This window comes from Bos javanicus, chromosome X, assembly GCF_032452875.1.
Source record: "Bos javanicus breed banteng chromosome X, ARS-OSU_banteng_1.0, whole genome shotgun sequence".
Taxonomy (NCBI): Eukaryota; Metazoa; Chordata; class Mammalia; order Artiodactyla; family Bovidae; genus Bos; species Bos javanicus.
The window spans coordinates 59,719,195-59,742,051 of record NC_083897.1 but is presented as its reverse complement, the minus strand read 5'-3'; the positions used below and the strand labels follow the sequence as shown (position 1 = coordinate 59,742,051).

Sequence of the window (22,857 nt, the reverse complement as noted above, 5' to 3'; positions counted from 1 at the left end):
GAGCAAACTCTGGGAGATAGTGAAGGACAGGGAAGCGTGGAGTGCCGCATGGGGTCTCAAAGAGTCAGATATGACTGAGCAACCAACTCAACAACAACATTACTGAAGTTAATCTCATCTGTTTCTTTTTAGGTTTTTTAAATGTGACTACTAGAAAACTTAAAAGTACACATGTGGTTCATATTACATTTCTGTTGGATAGTGCTGGCTTAGAACAGTTTTGAGAAAGTGAAGTACTTTGAACAATAGGGTAGCAATGACTTTATATACATTTGTATATTGAGTACATTTGGACTCAACACGTGATTGCTTATTCCCCAAGGGCGGAGGTACATCTTTTGTTTTTAATGTCAGCCATAGCGCCTGATGTGGTGCTGATAGTGTAATAGGTGCTTTTAAAAGCTTGGTGGATCAATCAACTAGTGAAAGAGATTTAAGTGTCACAGGATGGTGTTCTGATTGTGATTGTGTTGTATTGGCTATTTGCATTTAATGCCTGCTACTATGTCCTGGCCTTGGGCTAGGTTTTGTAAGAGATGGCACATAGTCCCTGGCTTCATGGAGATTACAGTCAGAGAGACAAGTTATACCATACAGAAGAGTCAGTAGATGCCATGTTGCACAAAGGACACCAGACATACAGTAGAACTTCAGAGGAGATAGATTACTGGAGGAAGACTTCTCAGAGACCCAGAACCAAATCTGGGTCTTAAGAAAGGATGGGCTTTGTCTAGGTCCCAGGTCACAAATTGGTAACCACTTTTGTTTGATCTTTATGGTTATAAAAATTGTAGCCAGAATTTTGGAATCATGAGGTTACACATAAAACCTTGGATTTTTGGGTATTCCTTACAAGTTGGAAGATCTATCAACTTTGGGTATCATTGTGGCAATTGGCTGGAACTCTGCAGTAGTTTGCCATTTTGGAAAAATTTATAAAAACAGTGTCTGCCGTTTGGCACAGTTTGCATCGCTCTCCATTGTCTTCTGCTCAGCTTATTGGGGCTTCCCCGATGGCTCAGCGGGTAGAGTCCATCTGTGATGCAGGAGACACAGGAGGTGTGGGTTCAATCCCTGGGTCAGCAAGACCCCCTGGAGGAGGAAATGGCAACCCACTCCAGTATTCTTGCCTGGAGAATCCCATGAACAGAGGAGCCTCACAGACTACGGTCCATAGGGTCACAAAGAGTCAGACACGACTGAGCCATTAAGCATGCATGCACTCAGCTTATTTCATTAATTTATATTACCTGCCTGGCTCCGATAGGCATCCTAGGCAGAGAAAACAGCATAAAAAAGAGTTTGTGAAAGAGAATGTGTAGGAAAGAGTTTTGTTGAATTTAGCTAGTAGTGGGAGAGTGTGCCTCTTTGTAGGGCTTCCCAAGTGGTGCTAGTGGTAAAGAACCCACCTGCCAAAGCAGGAGACCTAAGAGACACAAGTTTGATCCCTGGATTGGGAAGGAGGGCATGACAACCCACTCTAGTATTCTTGCCTGGAGAATCTGATGGACAGAGGATCCTGGCAGGCTACAGTCCATGGGGTCACAAAGAGTCAGTCACTGAAGTGACTTAGCACATAAGCACGCACGTGCCTCTTTGTGCCCAGTCTGTGTGGTTGAAATAAAGACAGTAGTCTTTGCAAATTCTAGTATGGTGGTGGCATGGTGTCCGGAGAGGATGCACACACCTCACATTGCCCCCATGTGCTATTTTTGCTACACCAGCATACAAGATCTGAGAAATAATTATCTCTGACAGAACTGATCATTTGCTTAAATGTGACACTAAAAAGCATGCTTTAACTAGTTGTCTGGGTGAGAATGGATTTACAGGATAATACCTTGTGCATCTGGAATCAAATGAAATGTTCAGCTGTTTGCTTTAAGTCTCAATTACCATCCTAACCATTACGTGTGTAAATCACCGGATCCTTTTGTAAGGTTGACATCATGTTCCTGGAAATGTATTGCTGAATGCTAAAGTGATCACAGTGGCTGAAAGGTACATTCTATTCTTATGCCATCAAAGCATATTGATGTTAGTTTCTAATTTTGAAGCCACTAAAGGACCCTGGAACACATGTGGTGTAACTTGTCTAGATTTGTCATATTCAATATAGCTTGTAGGAAATTTCCTACCTCAATTACAAAGGGTAGATACTGAAGTACAAGCTCTAAACCAAGCCAACTAGATAACCTAGTACTAAGAGAACAAGGATTCAATTCTGTGACAAAGTATTTTATCCTGAAACGGGTGGTCAATAATAAGAGCAGATGGCTAGTACTCATTGTCCAAATGAAGCAATATATAGTAAAGTTTTGGTCAAAGGAAATAAACTTATTTTAAAAATCCGTACTTGTTTATTGGTCAGTCAGTTCAGTTGCTCAGTCATGTCAGACTCTTTGTGACCCCATGGACTGCAGTACTCCAGGCTTCCCTGCCCTTCACCAACTCCCATGAGCTTGCTCAAACTTGCATCCATTGAGTCAGTGATGTTATCCAAGCATCTCATTCTCTGTCATCCCCTTCTCTTCCTGCCTTCAATTTTTCCCAGCATCAAAGTCTTTTCCAATGAGTCAGTTCTTCACATCAGGTGGCCAAAGTATTGGAGCTTCAGCTTCAGCATCAGTCCTTCCAATGAATATTCAGGACTGATTTCCCTTAGGATTGACTGGTTTGATCTCCTTGCAGTCCAAGGAATTCTCAAGAGTCTTCTCCAACACCACAGTTCAAAACCATCAATTCTTTGGCTCTCAGCTTTCTTATGGTCCAACTCTAACATCTGTACATGGTTATTAGAAAAACTGCAGCTTAGATTAGATAGACCTTTGTCAGTAAAGTAATAGCTCTGCTTTTTAATACGCTGTCTAGGTTTGTCATAGCTTTTCTTCAAAGGAGCAAGCATCTTTTAATTTCATGGCTGCAGTCACTATCTGCAGTGATTTTGGAGCCCCCCAAAATAAAGTCTGTCACTGTTTCCATTGTTTCCCCATCTATTTACCATGAAGTGATGGGACTGGATCCCATGATCTTTGTTTTTAGAATGTTGAGTTTTAAGCCAGCTTTTCCACTCTCCTCTTTCATTTTCATCAAGAGACTCTTTAATTCCTCTTTGCTTTCTGCCAAAAGGGTGTGTCATCTGCATATCTGAGGTTGTTGATATTTCTCCCGGCAATCTTGATTCCAGCTTGTACTTCATCCAGCCTGGCCTTTCACATGAACTCTACATATAAGTTAAGTAAGCAGGGTGACAATATACAGCCTTGACATACTCCTTTCCCAACTTGGAACCAGTCTATTGTTCCATGTTCATTTGACATTTGAAATGTCAAAATGACAATTCATGTCAATTGCCTAGACATTTTGGGCCTAAAGTATCAAAACAATAAACAATTTTGAACTGAATTATCCTTTCCTTTGTATAGGCCTTGCGATGGTCCAGTAAATATAAAACCTCCTTCAACTATGCCTTCTTTCTTTCCTGTGCATGCATTTATGCTCAGTCATGTCCAGCCTTTTGCAACACCATGGACTATAGCCTGACAGGCTCCTCTGTCCATGGGATTTCCCAAGCAAGGGTACTGAAGTGGGTTGCCATTTCCTCTTCCAGGGGATCTTCCTGATCCAGGGATCAAACTTTCATCTCCTGGGTCTCCTGCATTGCAGGTGGATTCTTTACCATTGAGTCCCCTGGAAGCCCATTCTCTCTTTCCTGCTAAGACACAAAACATGTTTGGCTTTCATACTAGTCCCCAGAAAACCACCATAAATAGCAGAATAGTGCTACCTCCAGATGAACAAAGTACCTAAGGTTTTAAAATCTTGTTCATGATAATAGATCTTTTCTTTCACTTGTGCATAAATTTTGACATAATGAGAGTTAAAACAATAATCATCACTTTTCACCATAGGCTTAATAAAAATGAATAGCAACAGAAATAGATAGTCTCAGAGGGAGTGTTCTTCTTCTTCTTGACTATATTGGTCCAGGTAGAAAGGGATGGTGTTACCATAGGAGAACGTAGCTCTTAACCTCCACATCCTTTTTGGCACTTGGCTTGAATCAGGGGTTCTGATGGGAAAAGATGGGGAAGCATACATTTTCCTTAAATGTTGTGTAGTCACAAACTTGCAGCTGGCTGGGTCTAATTGGTCAAAGCCAAGTCAAGAATTCCATCCAAATGGAATGTCTGAAAGTATAAACTCTTGGTGAATATAAAATCAATTCAGTCTAGAAATATTGCAGGTCAGGAGAAGTCAGGTCAGGAAAGGAAATTTTTGGAAGAAAGTGAAGCTGAAGTCCAAATGTATGTGGATTTTGGCAGATTCTCTTGCTTTCTCCTTTGGCCTTTGTGAAGAGGTCTATAACTCAATATACTAATCTAAGTGCTCCTGCTGAGATAGGCAAACAAAGACTGAAAGAGAAGTAGATTCTTCTCTGGCCTTGCTCTCTTGAGGAGGGTTCAGGTTGATGCAAGGGTTATATGAAGAGTCAAGTTTTCCATCTTGTCTGAATCTTGAGCTGTTGGGATATCAACACATTAAGGGCTGGGTGTAGTTTACCATTGCCTTGGAGCTTTGTGATAGTCTTGTCTTGGTAGGATGAACTGAGCTTGGGGCTAAATCAACTTGTAATTTTTAGTTTATCAAAGACTATTAAGGGCAGAGTATGTGACAGTACTTAAGATTAATTTTTATTGGCAAACAAGAGTGAAACAAAGCATGATGTGGTAGAAAGAACACACAGGACCAGAAATATAACATCCACATTCTTCTTCCAGTCCCTAGATCTCTGTTTCTTCACTATAAAATGAGAGTGTTGGAGTTGGGGGTGGGGAATAGCCTAGACAATACCCAATGTGACTACTAAGTCTGCATTGCTATAATTCTAAAAAGGCATATTTGGAGACATGGAGAAGAATATGAGGAACCTGTTGATTTATTGGGCTTCCCAGGTGGCACTAGTGGTAAAGAACCTGCCTACCAATGCAGGAGATGTAAGAGACAAGGGTTCAATCCCTGGGTCAGAAGATATTTGTTTTTTAAGATATTTCTTCATATAAAATAAGTCTGCTGGTTCAGGTGAAAATATTAAGTTCAGTTGAAGATGTTCAATTTTAAAAGTTAACAAAGATTTCAGACAATCCTTCCTTTTGTCATTTAACTGCACTTCCTAGCCCTCTTTTATCAGACTTATGTGTGTGCTAAGTTGCATCAGTTGTGTCTGACTCTTTGTGACCCTATGGACTGTAGCCCACCAGACTTCTCTGGTGGGATTCTCCAGGCAAGAATACTGGAGTGGGTTGCCAAGCCCTCCTTCAGGGCATCTTCCCAACCCAGGGACTGAACCTGCATCTCTTACATCTCCTGTATTAGCAAGCAGGTTCTTTACCACTAGCACCACCTGGACTTACAAAGCATCAGACTTATAAATCATGGGCAGATGATCTACTCTCTACCATCTTATTGCTTTCTGAGATGCCTTGTGTCATGAAGCTTGCCTGCATAGAAAAAGGATGTCATTCAAGATGGTATGGGCTTCCCAGGTGGTTCAGTGGTAAAGAATCTGCCTGCCAATGCAGGAGATGTGGGTTTGATCCCTGGGTTGGTAAGATCCCCTGGAGAAGGAAATGGCAACCCACTCCAGTATTTTTGCCTGGAAAATTCCATGGACAGAGGAACCTGGCAGCCTACAGTCCATGAGGTCACAAAGAGCTGGACACGACTGAGTGACTGAGCATGCATGCAAGATGGTGTAACATAAAGAGCTAGGCCTAACAGCCAGAAGGTGGGATTCTGTCCTAGTTCTGTGCCTGATTTTTTCAAAATATTAGATTTTCATCTTTTTCTCATTTTTGTCTGTAAATGAGGGTGCCACACTGAATTATGACTGGTGTTCTTTCTTATCCCCCTGAATCACTCTAACTTCTCTAGGAGATGAAAATATCTGCAAAGCTTTGCCTTTCTTTTATGGCATATGGAGGTGAAGCAAGAACCAATTCTAGCATAAAAAAATGATGGCAATAGGAAAAATTAATAAATGTCATGTTTATAGAGCTCAACTCAAAGAGTTACTTTCTTCGGAATAAAAAAAGAAAAAAAATACCAGATAAACATAGTACCTATATCATAGCTGTGTGCTCCGTCCTTAATCGTGTTAATTTTGTTCATAAACTTTCTTTCCTAATCCTTTCACAGAGAGGAAGTCATGCCAGTGTAAGTTTCCAGATCATGTCGGAGGTCCAGAGTGGAAGGTCCCCAAGACTCTCCTTTTCTTCAGGGAGTCTAACTCCAGCTACCTGTGAAAACTCCAACATAGCGATTTATGAGGTAGGATATCCAACAGCTATCTAATCTGCTGCTGTCTTGGGTTTTAAAATGAGGGAGTGACTTAGAACTTGCTTAGTCTCTGTGAAAAAATGTTGAGGCTTTGGTAAGTTTCCTTTTGGTAAGTTTTTTGTCCATTATCCCCTTACAGACTCATTCAGCTGACCAAGATTTTCTTTGGCAACTAATCTACTTAATTTACAGCTTCACTGATCTTTCCACACTGTTTATTTACTAGGAATGTGGAAAAAAGTCTGTGAGACTCAGACTTAACACTTAACCATGTCACTCATTCCAGAAGACATAGGTATAATAATAGAAGAAATGATTTCCTGAATGAACTGTTTGTGATGTGATGTCTAGAGATATGCTTTATATAGAGTAAGGGTTGGGACAAGCTCGTCTCTTCATATTCTGGTTCTTCTTCCTATACCTGTTATCCTCTGATATTATGGAAATCTTTTAAAAATTATTCATTTCTTTTCTTAGTCTGTACTGACTCTTGGAGTAACAGGTTACCTTCTGCTGTCTAAAATAGAAATCCTTTTTATTTCACTTACATTTCTGTCTTTCAAGCTTTGAAAGACCATATCCAACCCCTTGATCTAAAATACTGGCATTTGGTGACCAGAACAAATCTCGCATTGGTTGGAGAGATGAACTGTTTTTTTCTCAGCAGTAAAGAGTTAATGTGAAAGTCGCTCAGTTGTGTCCAACTCTTTGCAACCCCATGGACTATACAGTCCATATGGAATTCTCTAGGCCAGAATACGAGAGCGGGTAGCCTATCCCTTCTCCAGGGGATCTTCCCAACCCAGGCATCGAACCCAGGTCTCCCTCAGTGCAGGTGGATTCTTTATCAGCTGAGCCACAAGGGAAGCCCAAGAACACTGGAGTGGGTAGCCTATCCCTTTTCCAGGGGATCTTCCTGACCCAGGAATCGAACCAGGGTCCTGCATTGCAGGCGGATTCTTTACCAACTGAGCTATCAGGGAAACCCAGGAAAGAGTTAAGCAGTGGATAAAAGGGAAACCAGACTGCCTTTCTGTCCCTCCAAAGTGAGGCCTTTCCAGTGTAGTTTCCTTGTTTTGTTTGAAGATACTCCCCAAAGCAGCAAACACTCGCAACTTTAATAGTAACTACAAAGAAAGTCCAAAACAGGTCAGAATGAATTTTTAGGTTCTCCATCATTGGATTATCCAAGTTGAATGCTTTCATCCATTTGATAAATAATTTATAGCTACTTAAAACACCAAGGTTAGTATGGTATATCTTTAAGGCAGTCTCTTGGTTTTTCATCTGTAAATTGAGGGGTTGAACTAAATTCTTAATCTTGGCTGCTCGTTAGAATCTCTTGTGTGTACATGTGCTCAGTCACTTCAGTCGTGTCTGACTCTTTGCGACCCCATGGACTGTAGCCCACCAGGCTCCTCTGTCCATGGGATTCTCCAGGCAGGAATACTGGAGTGGGTAGCCATCCCTTTCTCCAGGGGATCTTTCGGACGCAGGGATGGAACCTGTGTGTCTTATGTCTCCTGCATTGGCAGGCAGGTTCTTTACCTCTAGTACCACCTGGGAAGCCCTGTGGGAAACAAAAAACTGCCTATGAGGCTCCACCCCTAGTAACTCTGGTTCAGTTGGTTTGGGGTGGGCCCAGGCAGTGTTATTTTTTTTTTTAAGTTCCCCTATATGTGCAGCCAGGGTTGGGAATTGCTGAACTGAGAGAACTCTGGGGCCTCTTCTGGCTCAAATGTTCTATGATTCTCTGATTCTGCAGAAGAGTTTATGTGTTGAATTGTGGTATGTTTTATTTGGTGGGGCTGGAAGGTTTTAGTATAGAATGAAGAAGGAGAAAAAAATAAACATCTGTATATAATTGGCCTTTAAGAATCTGTCAGATATTTCCTCATTTTGGAAGGAGGCAGACAGTTGAGTTAGTTGCCATAATGACCATTGTTGGTCATTCAGATTATGGGTATTTCTGAACTGCATAGTCCATAGGGGAAGTTTATCTGCACAAAAGGAGGGTATTAGTGAGAATAATACCACACCACAAGGTCAGCATGCAAAGGAAGACAGCTGAAGCTAGAAAACTGTCTAGCTAGAGTTGAGGAGGACTTTGGGAAAGAGCAGAAGTCAATCAAATCAACAGACCAAACAAAGAGGTCCAGTATGCCTTCTGAAAGGGCCCTCTATTAGGCATGTTTTAAAGAAGATTCATTATCTAGTTTCTGTTTAAAGAGAATTTTCATAAGATTTTTTATTGGAATATATGGAAGCTCCAGATGATGTACCTGGAGAAGCAGATACCTAATAACAAAGGACAGGCTTCTCTAGGAGGTGCCTTTCTAGTCATTGTAATACACTGACACAGATTCACAGATTGATGGGACACACGGGTGCATATCCTCCGGAACTGTCCAGGAAACTCAGCCCTTATCTCAGAGATACACTCAGAGATGTAAAATAAAAGCTAGCTAAGCAGGCTGCTTGGGAGAAAGAGCTGTGAATGGCAGATGCAAAGGGAACATGTCAGGATCTGTTCTGATAGCCACTGTATAGGGAAGGGTGAGGCGAGCAGTAGTGCCACCCTGACACCCTCAGAGAGAACCCACTGAACTGTTTCTTCCTCTTCATTCTCTGACTCCTTCTGCCTCTCCACTTCTCCCTGTGTTTTTCTCTTTGTCCCATTTCTGTCTCTCCCTCACACATCCTCCACATCCATCTCTCTTTCCCAGAGCCTTTTTTTCTATCTTCCCACCTTCTAGATCCCAGGTAGCTCTCTCTCCACCCCTTTCCTTTCCACAGCCATCTTCTCTCTCTCTCATCACAGAATCAGATCATCAAAGCTGAAAAGGAGCTTAGAAATCATCTAAGTGGTCCAGCTCTATTGGTGTGGAAACTGAGACTCAGGCCAATGAGGTGATTACCCTAAGCATGCGTGCCTGCATGCTAAGTCACGTCAGTTGTGTCCGACTCTTTGCAACCCCATGGTCTGTGGCCTGCCAGGCTCCTTTGTCCATGGGATTCTCCAGGCAAGAGTACTGGAGAGGGTTGCCATGCCCTCCTCCAGGGGAACCTTCCTGACCCAGGGATTGAAACTGTGCCTCTTATGTCTCCTGCTTTGGTAGGCAGGTTCTTTACCACTAGCACCACCAGGGAAGCCCAGCTACCCTAAGGCCACCCTTGAATTTGAGACAAAGCCAGGTGTAGAACCTAGTTCTCTTGGCTCTTAGTTAAAACAACATGGCCTTAATGCAAAATTTATGGACTTTAAAAACTTCAGTGAATAGAGTTTGATGTTTCTTCCTCTTAATTAAAAAATGCATGATGAGTGAAGTATTGATATTTTATCATTCTTTCTCTTAAAAGAACAAAACAAAACAAATGGTGCATGTGTGGTAAAAATAAAACCTGCCCATATCCTCCCTTTTCCTCATTATTAATAAAGTAGGACACACACAGACTCAATAAAATTTTGCTTATAAAGTTCGTGAGAAGTCTTTAAATCTTAAAATAAACACACAAAGCCCCCAAACTAAAGAAAGCCCATGGGAAGAAAGAGCAACAAAGTGGGAGATGGAAGACCTTGCTTCTGTTACTACCTAGCCTTCTGACCTTGGGCCAGTCATTTAATCTCTTCAGGCTTTAATTTCTTTAACTATGAAGCTCTCAAATTTGGTGATTTGGCAGGAAAAAAGCTCTGCTTAACTACTTATTAAAAGTTAATAAGCAAGAGAGACAGCTAAGCCATGTCTGTAATAGGGCTGATTCCAGGAAGAAGGTAGCAGGCACTGGCTATAGGCAGAGTCAGAGCTGCCAGTACTGATGCTCAGGTGTACACTGCACAAGGGGGCCACATCTAAGAGGGTACTGTTCACATTGTAGACATATACTAACTTAAGTGAGAGTGGTGCAGGAGTGAGCAGAGACATTCTGGCCTCCCAGCCTAGTTCTGGAATGAGGTGGTGGGGGCAACTTGCATACGTATCTACATATATACCAGCATACCTGACTATGCACATACATAGTCACTGGTAAACAAATATGCACCTGACTTTGTGCTACCTTGACAATACCCCTGGAGTTTCTTGAGATTACTTCTTTCTCCTGCCTAATATTTTTATAGACCCGATTTCAGCTTCTCACCAGCACCTCTACAGCCTGACTCCAAACCTGCAAAGAGGCCTTACCTGGCAGGCAGTGTTTGTTGGTATCCACAGTATTGAAGCTGCTGGGGGAGTGTGTTTTCTGGCATCTGGAGGATGTATGAGTCAATGAGAATGTGGTATATGCATAGATACATACAGCTGGGGCTGCTACCCAGCATCACCGGGCTTCCATAGGCTGCAAAATAATAAATAGTCTCACACAATTATTATTTTAACTTGAGGAAAGCACCCTTTGCTAGTTAACACAAAGGTGCCATAGATGCTAGCAGTGATCATGATCCAAGTAATAGAATCGCAAAGGTGCTGGAAGGCATTAATGACCATCAGTGTATAACCCACACATGGGCTGAGTTTGTAAATTCCTGTTAGAGTTTATTCTTTCAGTTTAAACTTCAGCCTTTGATCCTGGGCAGAGTCCTCTGAAAAGGAGCAGGTAGCTCAGTGGTAAAGAATCCTTCTGCCAATGCAGGAGACACAGAAGACCTGGGTTTGATCCCTGGGTCAGGAAGATCCCCTGGAGGAAGAAATGGCACCCCAGACCAGTATTCTTTCCTGGAAGATCCCATGGACAGAGGAGCCTGGAGGGCTACAGCCCATGGGGCCACAAAGTTTTAAACAGAACTGAGCGACTGAGCACAAATGCACAAAATACAAAGTCCTCTGAAGGCTAAAGCTTTGAGGTGTCAGGCCCTCATGACTCCCATGACTAAGTGAGTAAGTGTGGGGCCTTAGAATGGGCCTTTGTAACCAGTACCTTTTATTTTTTTAAATAAAAGATCATTATAATTGTAAGCCATAATGAAACATGATTAACCTAACAATATAAAATAATTGCATACAATTCGGAGGGTTAAGTACAGTGATGTGGTAAGTGCACACGTGAATATGTTTTCATCCGCCCAGCCAGTCTATGTCTTTTGTCTAACCAGTTCCTTGATGACTGTGATATAGCTGGTATGGGGCCACATACAGGGAGTTGCTAGGCAAGAGACCAGGAATTGGTACTTTGACCATTCTAGTGCAGACAGGCACTGTTCCTAGACTACCTTTCTGAACTTTGTGAGCATGAGCCTGATTGGCCTAGTTCTGTTCAGCTGCTGAAGGCCCCTGAAAGCAAGTTCCTAGTTAAAGGGTTTTGAGTTCCTTGGCTAGAAGATGCCCTCTGACACACAGTAGAGGCAAGTAACTCAGATGCCCGCAGCTCCTGTTATTAGCCTTCGCCTCCGGCTGGTCTCCAGATGTAATGCCACAGCTGGATATATTCCTTAATAAGAGACTGGCTACACTCTCTTATTCTTGGAATTTGACTGTATAGAGCTCTCTGCTTTATTATCTCTACTTGATGACAAATTGGTGCAGCCTGAAATGGAAGCTCCAGGCTATAGGTAATAGATGTGAAAGCACTTGGAAGAGGAGAGAGCGCTGTGCAAATGTCAGGCATTATTATTATTACAGAGAAAAAGGTATCTATATATGTATTGCTTTTTTTCAAATTTAGGTTGGACAGAAACTAAATAGGGCTTGGTGACTGATGAATCCTTGAGGCTGTGCATGTAGGAGAAAATTATCTAGCAGGCACCTGTGTTAAAGTGAAGACAATAAAATAACTGTTGTTTTTGACTTGACAGGCAGCCTTTGAAAATCACTGTTTTGTGCTTAAAAAGTCAGAAATAGACTTCTGAAAGAGTCTAGATTACTCATATTACTGTGGTCGTACACTTGTACATCCAAATGAAAAATGTTTAATTGGTGTTGAAGCCAATTGGTTTATGATTAAAGCATAAAAGGCCCCCAAATGGCCTGTCCCATGAGAGAAAAATGGATCAAGGTGAATGCAGGCAACATTTGCTGCACTGCATCTCCTGCCCTACATCTCTCACCACAGACGCCTCAAGGCAGTCAGAATTGCAACCACTAACCATAACCATTAATCGCAGGAAACCTGGTGCTACATCACTTAGCTATGAATGAGTGAAATGACCCAGCACTTCCTGCAGTGAGTTCAGGTAGTTGTATCATTCCTTTCCTGGGGTCTGCATTCCTGCAATTGCTTCCCTGTCTTTAGTTAATTGGAATTTTAAACTGCAACTTGTCTGTATGACATCCTTTTTAGCTTGGAATACAGAATATCCATGGGGTAGAGGGTGAGAAAGAGGAGCAGAGCTTGTGTGTGTTGATGGTCTAACTATAAACTCTTAGTGTGGAAGGGAAGAGTTGCTCTAAAGCTGTTGGCAACTAAGGCTCCTCAACACTCTTTATCTTTTCTTTCTAGGGTGATTGGGTATGGCTGAAAAAATTCCCCTCAGGAAATTTTGGAGACATTAAATCCGTCGAATCAAGTGCAAGTGACATATTTGAAATGGTACGAGAAACTCTGTCTTAAACATATTCCCGCTGAAACCAATCATTTCTCCAAAGTAACAAATACCAACTGTTAGGAAGATCTTTTAACAAATCAGTACAGGGAAACTACAGGGAGGTGACTGACTTGTTATGACTATATGATGAAATGGCAAAAGTATGGGCTCCGGAGTCAAAAAGACATGAAGGATTCAATCCCAGCTCCGCCACTTAAGAGGTATATTAACTTGAGCAAATCACCTAAACTCTGAGCTTTACTTTCCTCAGTTGTGAAAGGAGTATATTAATGTCTGCTTCCCAGGGTTAAGATGATACATATATAGTGTCTTGCACATTTCCTGACATATAGCTTCTTTGTAAAATGGTAGCTACTATGATTATTATTAAGTACATATCCCATAATCTTTCATAATCTCTAGCTGCTATACCTAGAAAAGTCATCTGGTAATTTCTATTTATATAAGACAAATGGTGACTTCCCAATCCCACCAATTATATTCAGAAAGTCCTTGGATGGGTTAAGGAAGCAGCCTATAGATGAGGCAGAGATGATGATGCTCCCTCTCAAACCATTTAAGATCAGATCCTTGAACTTTGAGTTCATAAAAGATTTGTGGAGACCGTCTGGTTCCTTCAGACTCATGAAAAGGGGATTCCTAGAAGATAATGATGGATTCCTTCACATTCTGAATCAGGCAAGTTCAAATCAATCCAATAGGTTTGAACGAGGCACATGCTATATTCAGAACTAGTGAGAAAGCAAAGGAAATGGGGACATGGAAGAGGTGTGGCCTGTGGGAGACCAGCTGTGACCCATGGATCCCAATGAGATGTTATGATTTGGTATTTCCCTTACATGTAGTTGTTTTTTTTTTTTAATTATTTATTCATTTTTCACTGTTCTGGGTCTTTGTTGCTGCTTGGGCTTTTCTCTAGTTGGGACAGGTAGGGGCTACTCTCTAGTTGCAGTGCTCAGGCTTCTCATTACAGTGGCTTCTCCTGTCATGGAGTATGGACTCTAGGGTATGCGGGCTTCAGTAGTTGTGGCTTGTGGGCTCTACAGCACAGGTTCAATAGTTGTGGTGTATGGGCTTAGTTGCTCCTCAGCATGTGGGATCTTCTGGGATCAGGGATCAAAACTGTGTCTCCTGCATTGGCAGGTGTATTTTTTACCACTGAGCCACCAGGGAAGCCCTGCATGTGGTTTTGATGCCTGGAGCTGAAGGAAAAATAATGAGGATGAATCCAGAAGGGAGACCAAGATCAGAGCTAGAATAGGTAGTTCCACACCGGTTTGATGATCTGGCATGCCAAACAAAGAGCTAGATCCGAAGTATGGAGCCAAAACGGCCAGACCTAGGGGAACTACTAAGCTAGAAACATGGAAATAAGAAGGCCCAAGGTAGAGTGCATCCATGATATCTTTTTTTTGGGTAGTTTAAAATTCTGATGTGATTTCAAACTTACAGAGAAGCTACAAAAATAATTTAAGGAACTCATGTATACCCCACCCGGGTTGTTTACATTTTGCCTAGTGCTTTTCATTGTCTGTTTATAAATTTATGTACCGTTGGCCTTCAGAATCCACAGGTTCCACAACCCCAGTTTAACCAACCTTGACTTGGTTGAATATGCAGGTGTAAAACCCAAGGATATGGAGGTCCCACTATACTATTTTATATAAGGGACTTCAACATCCATGGGTTTTGGTATCCTCACAGGTTCTGGAATTAATCCCCAGTGGATACCGAGGGATGACTATATACTCATTTTTTCTGAACCATTTGACTGTGAGGTGTAGACATCATACCCTTTTACCTCTAAATATGTCAGTGTTTATTTCCTGAAAACAAAGACATTCTTATTTGGATGTGCATGATATTAATTTTGATCACTTGGTTTAGGTGGTGTCTACCAGGTTTTGCCACTGTAAGGCTACTGTTATTTTTCTCCATTGTAATTAATACTTTGAGTCTGTATAAATATCCTGTTTTTCATCAAATTTTTACTACTAATTTTATCATCCATTAATGACCCTCTAACTCTAGCATTCTTTCTATGTTTATTTGTTGGGATTGTACAGTAAGAAAGAGCCTTACCTTCTTTACCATTTATTCATACGTTTATATCAGTGGTTTTAGTTTCATTCAATCTATCGATAGATCTATTTATCTATGTATATGTCTATGTATCTATCATATCTAATACCTCCCATTATAAATGAATGCCACAGAGTTCATTCTATTCTTTTCCTTTTCATATTTGTAACTCCTTTCTCCAACAGTTAGAAAACTGGCTCCTATTATCCTTATGACATCTTTTTGTGCCCCCTTACTAACTTGTGTTGCCATGTCAGGTGCAGGTATTAACTCAGTCCGAGGGTGTATTTAACTTCTATGCAGAGTACATCATGAGAAACGCTGGACTGGAAGAAGCACAAGCTGGAATCAAGATTGCCGGGAGAAATATCAATAACCTCAGACATGCAGATGACACCACCCTTATGGCAGAAACTGAAGAGGAACTAAAAAGCCTCTTGATGAAAGTGAAAGTGGAGAGTGAAAAAGTTGGCTTAAAGCTCAACATTCAGAAAATGAAGATCATGGCATCTCCCATCACTTCATGGGAAATAGATGGGGAAACAGTGGAAACAGTGTCAGACTTTATTTTGGGGGGCTCCAAAATCACTGCAGATGGTGACTCCATCCATGAAATTAAAAGACACTTACTCCTTGGAAGAAAAGTTATGACCAACCTAGACAGCGTATTCAAAAGCAGAGACATTACTTTGCCAACAAAGGTCCGTCTAGTCAAGGCTATGGTTTTTCCTGTGGTCATGTATGGATGTGAGAGTTGGACTGTGAAGAAAGCTGAGCACTGAAGAATTGATGCTTTTGAACTGTGGTGTTGGAGAAGACTCTTGAGAGTCCCTTGGACTGCAAGGAGATCCAACCAGTCCATTTTGAAGGAGATCAGCCCTGGGTGTTCTTTGGAAGGAATGATGCTAAAGCTGAAACTCCAATACTTGGGCCACGTCATGTGAAGAGTCGACTCATTGGAAAAGACTCTGATGCTGGGAGGGATTGGGGGCAGGAGGAAAAGAGGACGACAGAGGATGAGATGGCTGGATGGCATCACTGACTTGATGGACGTGAGTTTGAGTGAACTCCGGGAGATGGTGATGGACAGGGAGGCCTGGCATGCTGTGATTCATGGGGTCTCAAAGAGTCGGACATGACTGAGTGACTGAACTGAACTGAGGGTGTAGAACAGTTTTTCAGAATTTACCTTGTAAAAAGTCTTAATTCCTTTCTAGTACTTCTATGTGGAGAAGGAAATGGCAACCCACTCCAGTATTCTTGCCTGGGGAATCCCAGGGATGGAGGAGCCTGGTGGGCTGCCATCTATGGGGTTGCGCAGAGTCGGACACGACTGAAGTGTCTTAGCAGCAGCAGTACTTCTATGAAACAGGAAGGTGATCTGACGATGCTATCACTGTGAGTCCAACACTGCTTTGACTACTTCTATGCTTTCATGACCTTGAAAGGTTGAGGTCTGGGAACCAGGTGCCAGACTGGAAAACACATCTTGGTGAGCCAGCTACAGAAGGGAGTCCTGTACAGTCAGATCAATGTTCCTGAAAGAGAAACAGCTGGAGTCAGGAGCCAAAGGACTGATGGCTTCCAACATCTTTTAGGGTCCCAACTTCTGCAAAGGTGTATGTAGGAAAATCAAGCTCTATCTGTCTCTCAGTCTCATGTTCTTTCCCATCATGTGGAACTGAGTAGCATACGCCCTGTATCATCTAATACCTTGGCTACTTAGTTCCTTGCCATGTAATCTCTGATCATCTTCTCTTCCATTTCTCTTTAGCCACCCACTGCTATCATTATGCCTTGGGCTTTGTCGTTATCTATAATTGCTACTGAAAATGCTTTAGTTCCAAAATCATAGATTCAGACATCACACTCTCTGACTATAGCCTTCTCTTCTTTGAACTGTACCTATACTTTCATTGGGTCTTCCAGACCTCTACTGTCACCCACCGCATAAGCCCTTCTTTCATCTTCTTCCAGGTCCACCTTAGATTACATAATTGATCATTTGAAAACATTATTTCTGTCTTTTTGGTCAGGTAAATTTGTAAAACTCATATTCTGGATGACCCTAACTCTTGACTTTCTTTGTGCCTGCACTTGAACAACCAAGCATTATGGCAGAAAGTCATGCAAAGTATATTGTTTCCACTATAAATTCATGTCTCTCATCTTAAAATGCACCTTAACATTGTCCTTTAAGTCCATTACAGTACTTCATTGGTTTCTACAACCCATATTTCAAAGCTTCTCCATTTTCCTTAAACCTCCTATGTTCTTCTCTTCCTTTATTTTTACTGTTATCATCCTGGTCCAAGCCCCCTTCATCACCCACTAGAGCTACTGCTACTGTCTTTCTTTTTAAAGAGAGAATTTTGGGGGAACAGTTTTAGGTTCACAACAAAACTGAGCAGAGTAGAGAGTTTCCATCACCCCCTGCCCCCACTCACACACACAGTTTCCCACACTGTTCAGTATCCTGAACCAGAATGGTACATTTATTATAACCCATGAGCATGCATTGACACATCATTATCACTCCAAGTCCACAGCTTACATTAGGGTTCATATAAGGTAGTACACCCTATGAGTTTTGATAAATGCATCATGACATATCTACCATTATATTGACAGTAACATATAGGATAGTTTCAGTGCCCTAAAAATCCTCTATGTTCTGTCTATTCACATCTTTCTCCCCCTAACCACTGGCAACCACTGGCAGTTTTTCTTTTTTTTTTTAATGCTAAGCACATCCATTTTCACCACTCACTGGTGATATCTTTTCTCCACACTGCAGTCTGAATCAAAATAGAACCTGATTTTGTCAGTTCTCTGTTTAAATCTCTTTAAATATAAGAACAATATTCCTATTGTTCTTCTTTTTGTGTGGAGATTTTAAATTACAGGTTCAATTTCTTAAATAGATATTGGACTATTCAAACTTTCTATTTCTTCCCATACCTGTTTTAGTAAGTTACAGCTTATAAGGAAACTGTCCATTTCATATATTTTGTCAAATTTACTGGCATAAAATTGTATATAATATGTTCATGCAATCTTTTAAATAGCTTTAGGATCTGTAGTGATACTCCCATTTTCATTTCTGATACTGATAATTTGTATTTTCTCTTTCTTGATCAGTTTTGCGAGAAGATTATCAATTTTATTAATCTTTCCCAGATATAAACTTGGCTTTGTTGATTTTTATCTTTTGTATGTCTGCTTTCTATTTCATTGATTTGTATTGTGATTGTTTATTTCCCTTAGTTTCTTTGTTTTTAATTTGTTGTTTTCTTCTAGTTTTTTTTGAGCTGGAAGTTTTTATAATTGATTCTTAATTTCTAATACAGTCGCTTAAAGCTAGAAATTTCCATTTAAGTACTGCTTCAGCTACATCCTAGAAGTGTTTCTCTTTAAAGATGTTTATTATGGAAAATAACAAACACATACAAAGTAAACAGATTAATATAACTAAATTCCATATGCCCATCACACACCTTAAACAATTATCAACACTCTACAATTATTATTTCATCTATACCTCCACTCACTTCCCACATCTCTGACTTGGTTATTATTATTGTTGTTATTTTTTAGTTCTGTATCTTTGAGGTAAAATTACATACATTGAAATGCTCATATCATAGATATATAATTTTGATGAAGGGATATGCCCATATAATCTAGACATCTATTATGATATAGAATAGGGCCCCTGGCCTGTTTTTTACATCCTGGGAGCTAAGAATGTGTTTTACATTTTTAAGGGTTGTAAAAAATGAAAACAAAGATTATTGCAGCAGAAATCATATATAATCTGCAAAGCCTAAAATATTTACTGTATTTACGTTTACAGAAGAAGATCACTGACCTCTGATAGAAAACATTTCTTTTTCTCAAGTAAGTTCCCTTGTGTTCATCAATAAAGTATTTCATGCTCCCTCCCATCCTTGCGACACCACAAAGGAAACCACTGTTCTGGGTTTTGGGCCTATCTTGAATTCATTTTGCTTATCCTATAACCTTATGTAAGTGGAGTCATACAGTGTACTGACTGATTCATTCATGTGATATATATAAATAGCTTGTTCTCATCATTGCTGAGTAGTAGTCAATTGTATGGATATAACACAATGTATGTATTTTTCCTACTGATGGGCATTTAGGCTGGTTCCAATTTGGGCTATTGTGAATAAAACTGATATGAACGTGCTTTTGATAAGTCTTTTTATGGACACATATTTTAATTTCTCTTGGGTAAATACCTAGGAGTGGGATTTCTATGTTAAAATATGTGTGTGTGTGCTAAGTTGCTTCAGTCGTGTCCGACTCTGTGTGACCCTATGGACTGTAAACTGCCAGGCTCCTCTGTCCATGGGATTCTCCAGGCAAGAATAATGGAGTGGGTTACTGTGCCCTCCTCTAAGGATGTTATAATATAGTACATGTTTAACTTTATAAGGCACTACCAAACCTTTACTATTTTCATTTCCTGCACACAAGTTATGAGAGCTCCCTTTTACTCTACCTCATCACCAATGTTTCATATTGTCAGTTTTTCTGGTTTTAGGCATAATTGGTTTCTATGGGTATCCCATTGTGTTTTTCAAAATTTTTATTTTAATTAGATAGAAACAACAAAAATTACCATCTCTAGGTGTTAAGTATATTCACATTATTTTACAACAGATCATCACAGCTTTACATCTTGTAAAACTGAAACTCTATACCCACTAAACAAAACTTTTCTTTTCCCCACTCACCCTCAATACCTGGTAGCCACCAGTCCATGTTCTGTCTCTATGAATATGACTACTTTAGATACTATACAGAAGCAGAATCATACAGCATTTGTCTTTGTGTCACTGGCTTATTTCACTTCCTGTAATGTCTCATTGTGTTTTGAAAATACATTTTTTTGTTGTTGTTCAGTTGCTAAAGTGTGTCTGACTCTTTGTGACTCCATGACCTGCAGCATGCCAGGCTTTCCTGTTCTCCACTATCTCCTGGAGTTTGCTCAAATTCATGTCCATTGAGTCGGTTGGTGATACTAACAGTCTTATCCTCTGCCGCCCCCTTCTTCTTTTGCCTTCAATTTTTCCCAGCATCAGGGTCTTTTCCAACATATTTTTTATTTAGGTATAATTAGATGGTCTGTACAATGAATTTTGATAATTGCATTTATCTATGTAACCATTCCTCAAAACAAGATACAGAATATGTTTATCACCCCAGAAAATCCCCTGTTTCCCTTATCAGTCAATTTTGTTTTACCCTGGAGGCAACAATTGTTCTGATATCTATCACCATGAATTAGTGTTTTATTTCTGTTTTTGAATTTCATGTAAATGGAATGATAGAGTGTACACTCCTTTTTTCTCTCAATATAGCACGTTTTAAGATAAATGCATGTTTTTACATGTATCGGTATCAGTTCATTTTTAAGAAATGCTGAGTAGTATTTCATTTTATGAATATATCACAGTTTGTTTATAATTTTCTTGTTGATGAAAATTGGGCTTCTTTCTAGTTTTTTTGGCATTATGATTAAGGCAACCATACATATTTGTTTAATTATGAAAAGCATGTTATGTAAATTTTACCATCTTAACAATTTTTAAATGTACAGTTCAGCAGTGTTAAATATACTCGAATTGCTGTGAAACACATCTCTAGAACTTTTTCATCTTGCAAATATAAAACTCTGTTCCCATTATATAGCAACTCACCTTTTTCCCCTCCTTGTATTTCTGGATAGCCATTATTCTACTTTCTGTTTCCATGGATTTGACTACTTTAGACACCTTATATAAGTGGAATAATATGGTATTTGTCTTTTTGTGACTGGTGTATTTCACTTAGCATAATGTCTTCAAGATTCATCCATGTGGTAGCGTGTGAATAGTTTTCCTTTTAAAGGCTGAATAATATTCCATTTTATGTTATTCATTCATTTCTTGATGGGCATTTGGGTTGCTATGAATATGTATATGCAAATATCTCTCTGAAATCCTCCTTTCAATTCTTTGTGTATACTGGGGAGTGGAATTTCTGGATCATATGGTAGTTCTAATTTTAATTTTTTGAGTAACCTCCATACTGTTTTCCATAGCAGTTGCACCATTTTACAATCCTACCAACAGTGCACATGAGTTCTAATTTCTCCACATCCTTGCTGACACTTATTATCTATTTTTTAAAAATTGTATAGTAGCCATCCTAGTGGGTGGGAGATTTGCATTTTTCTGATGATTAGTGTATTGGGTTGTCTTTTCATAAGCAACTGTAAACATTTTTGCACAAGTATTTTTGTGAACATATATTTTCACTTCTCTTGGGTAAGTACTTAATAGTTTGAGTCATAGAGTAGATGTAAGTATAACTTACATGAAACATACAAACAGTTCTCCAAATTGGTTATAAAATTTTATTCTCTTGTTAGAAATGTACAAATGTTCCAGTTGCTTTAAATTCTCAGTAACATTTGTCTTTTTGATACAGATTTCTGATACTGCAAAACTTTCCAGTGTGTAGAAAATGTTTTATTATTGTGATTTTAATTTTCATGATAACTAAAGTTATTGAGCACCTTTTTAAGTGCTTATAATTCATTTCTATATCTTCTTTTTTATTTGTCTTTTTATGTTTTTGCCCATTTTTAAAAAATTGATAGTTTTGTCTTTTAATTGTTGACATGTAGATATTCTTTTATATATCCTGCTTTTGGTCAGATATATGTTTTACAATATTTTTTATCAATCTGTGACCTGTTTATTTAATGGTATCTTTTGATGAGCAAACTTTAATTTTGAGGAAATCCAATTTATTATTTTATTGTATTTTGTGGCTCAGAAATCTTTGCCTATTCCAAGATTTTAGATATAGAGTTATGATCCATTTTGAATTCATTTTTATATACGGACTGAGAGTAGTGGTCACAGTTAATTTTTTTCCATAGAGATATCCAGTGTTCCAGTAACAATTGTTTACAAAAGGCTATCCTGTCTCCACTTAACTTTTCAACTTGATGAAAAATTAACTGACTATATATGTGTGGGTATGTTTTTGGACTTTCTACTCTGTTTCATTAACTCATCAGTGTATCCTACTGCCAATATCACACTGTCTTGATTATCATAGCTCTAGAGTAAGTCCTGTAGTTAAGTTGTGTAAGCTCTGCAAATTGTTCTTTTGCAAGATTGTTTTTGTTAGGGTAGTTCCTTTTAATTTTCAATAAGTTCTTAAATCTACTAGTCTATTACTTTAATAAACCCTTCTGGAATTTTTCATGGGGGGTTATATGAATTTATAAATCAATTTAGGGAAAATGGATATCTTAACAATATTGAGTCTTCCAGTCCATTAATGTGGTACAGATCTTTGTTTAAGTTTTCTTTAAATTTTCTCACCAATGTTTTGATACTATTATACAATATTGAGTAGAAATGGTGAAGGAAGACATCCTTGTCTTACTCTTGACTCTGGAGGGAAAGAATTTAATGTTTTACTATTGGATTTGATATTACCCGAAGGTTTTTTCACACATGTCCCTTTGACTCTTTTTTTTTTTTTTAATGATGAGGTTTTTGTATTTTCTCTGACTGCCTGCAAAAGTTTAGATTTTAGGAGTTTGATTATGATGTGTCTGCTGCTGCTGCTGCTGCTGCTGCTGCTGCTAAGTCGCGTCAGTTGTGTCCGACTTTGTGTGACCCCGTAGTTGGCAGCCCACCAGGCTCCGCCGTCCCTGGGATTCTCCAGGCAAGAACACTGGAGTGGGTTGCCATTTCCTTCTCCAATGCGTGAAAGTGAAAAGTGAAAGGAAAGTCGCTCAGTCGTGTCTGACTCTGTGCGACCCCATAGACGGCAGCCTACCAGGCTCCCCCGTCCCTGGGATTCTC

At 39.7% G+C, this 22,857-nt stretch overlaps 1 protein-coding gene across 1 annotated transcript in view; it reads left to right on the top strand.

Moving 5' to 3' along the window:
- Nucleotides 1–22,857, top strand: part of GUCY2F (guanylate cyclase 2F, retinal) — a 92,127-nt gene that overhangs the window by 33,212 nt on the left and 36,058 nt on the right. Inside the window, exons 6-7 of the mRNA XM_061409412.1 lie at nt 6,199–6,330; nt 12,772–12,861. Of these exons, the coding sequence (XP_061265396.1) occupies nt 6,199–6,330; nt 12,772–12,861 (222 nt within the window). The remainder of the gene's footprint in view (nt 1–6,198; nt 6,331–12,771; nt 12,862–22,857) is intronic.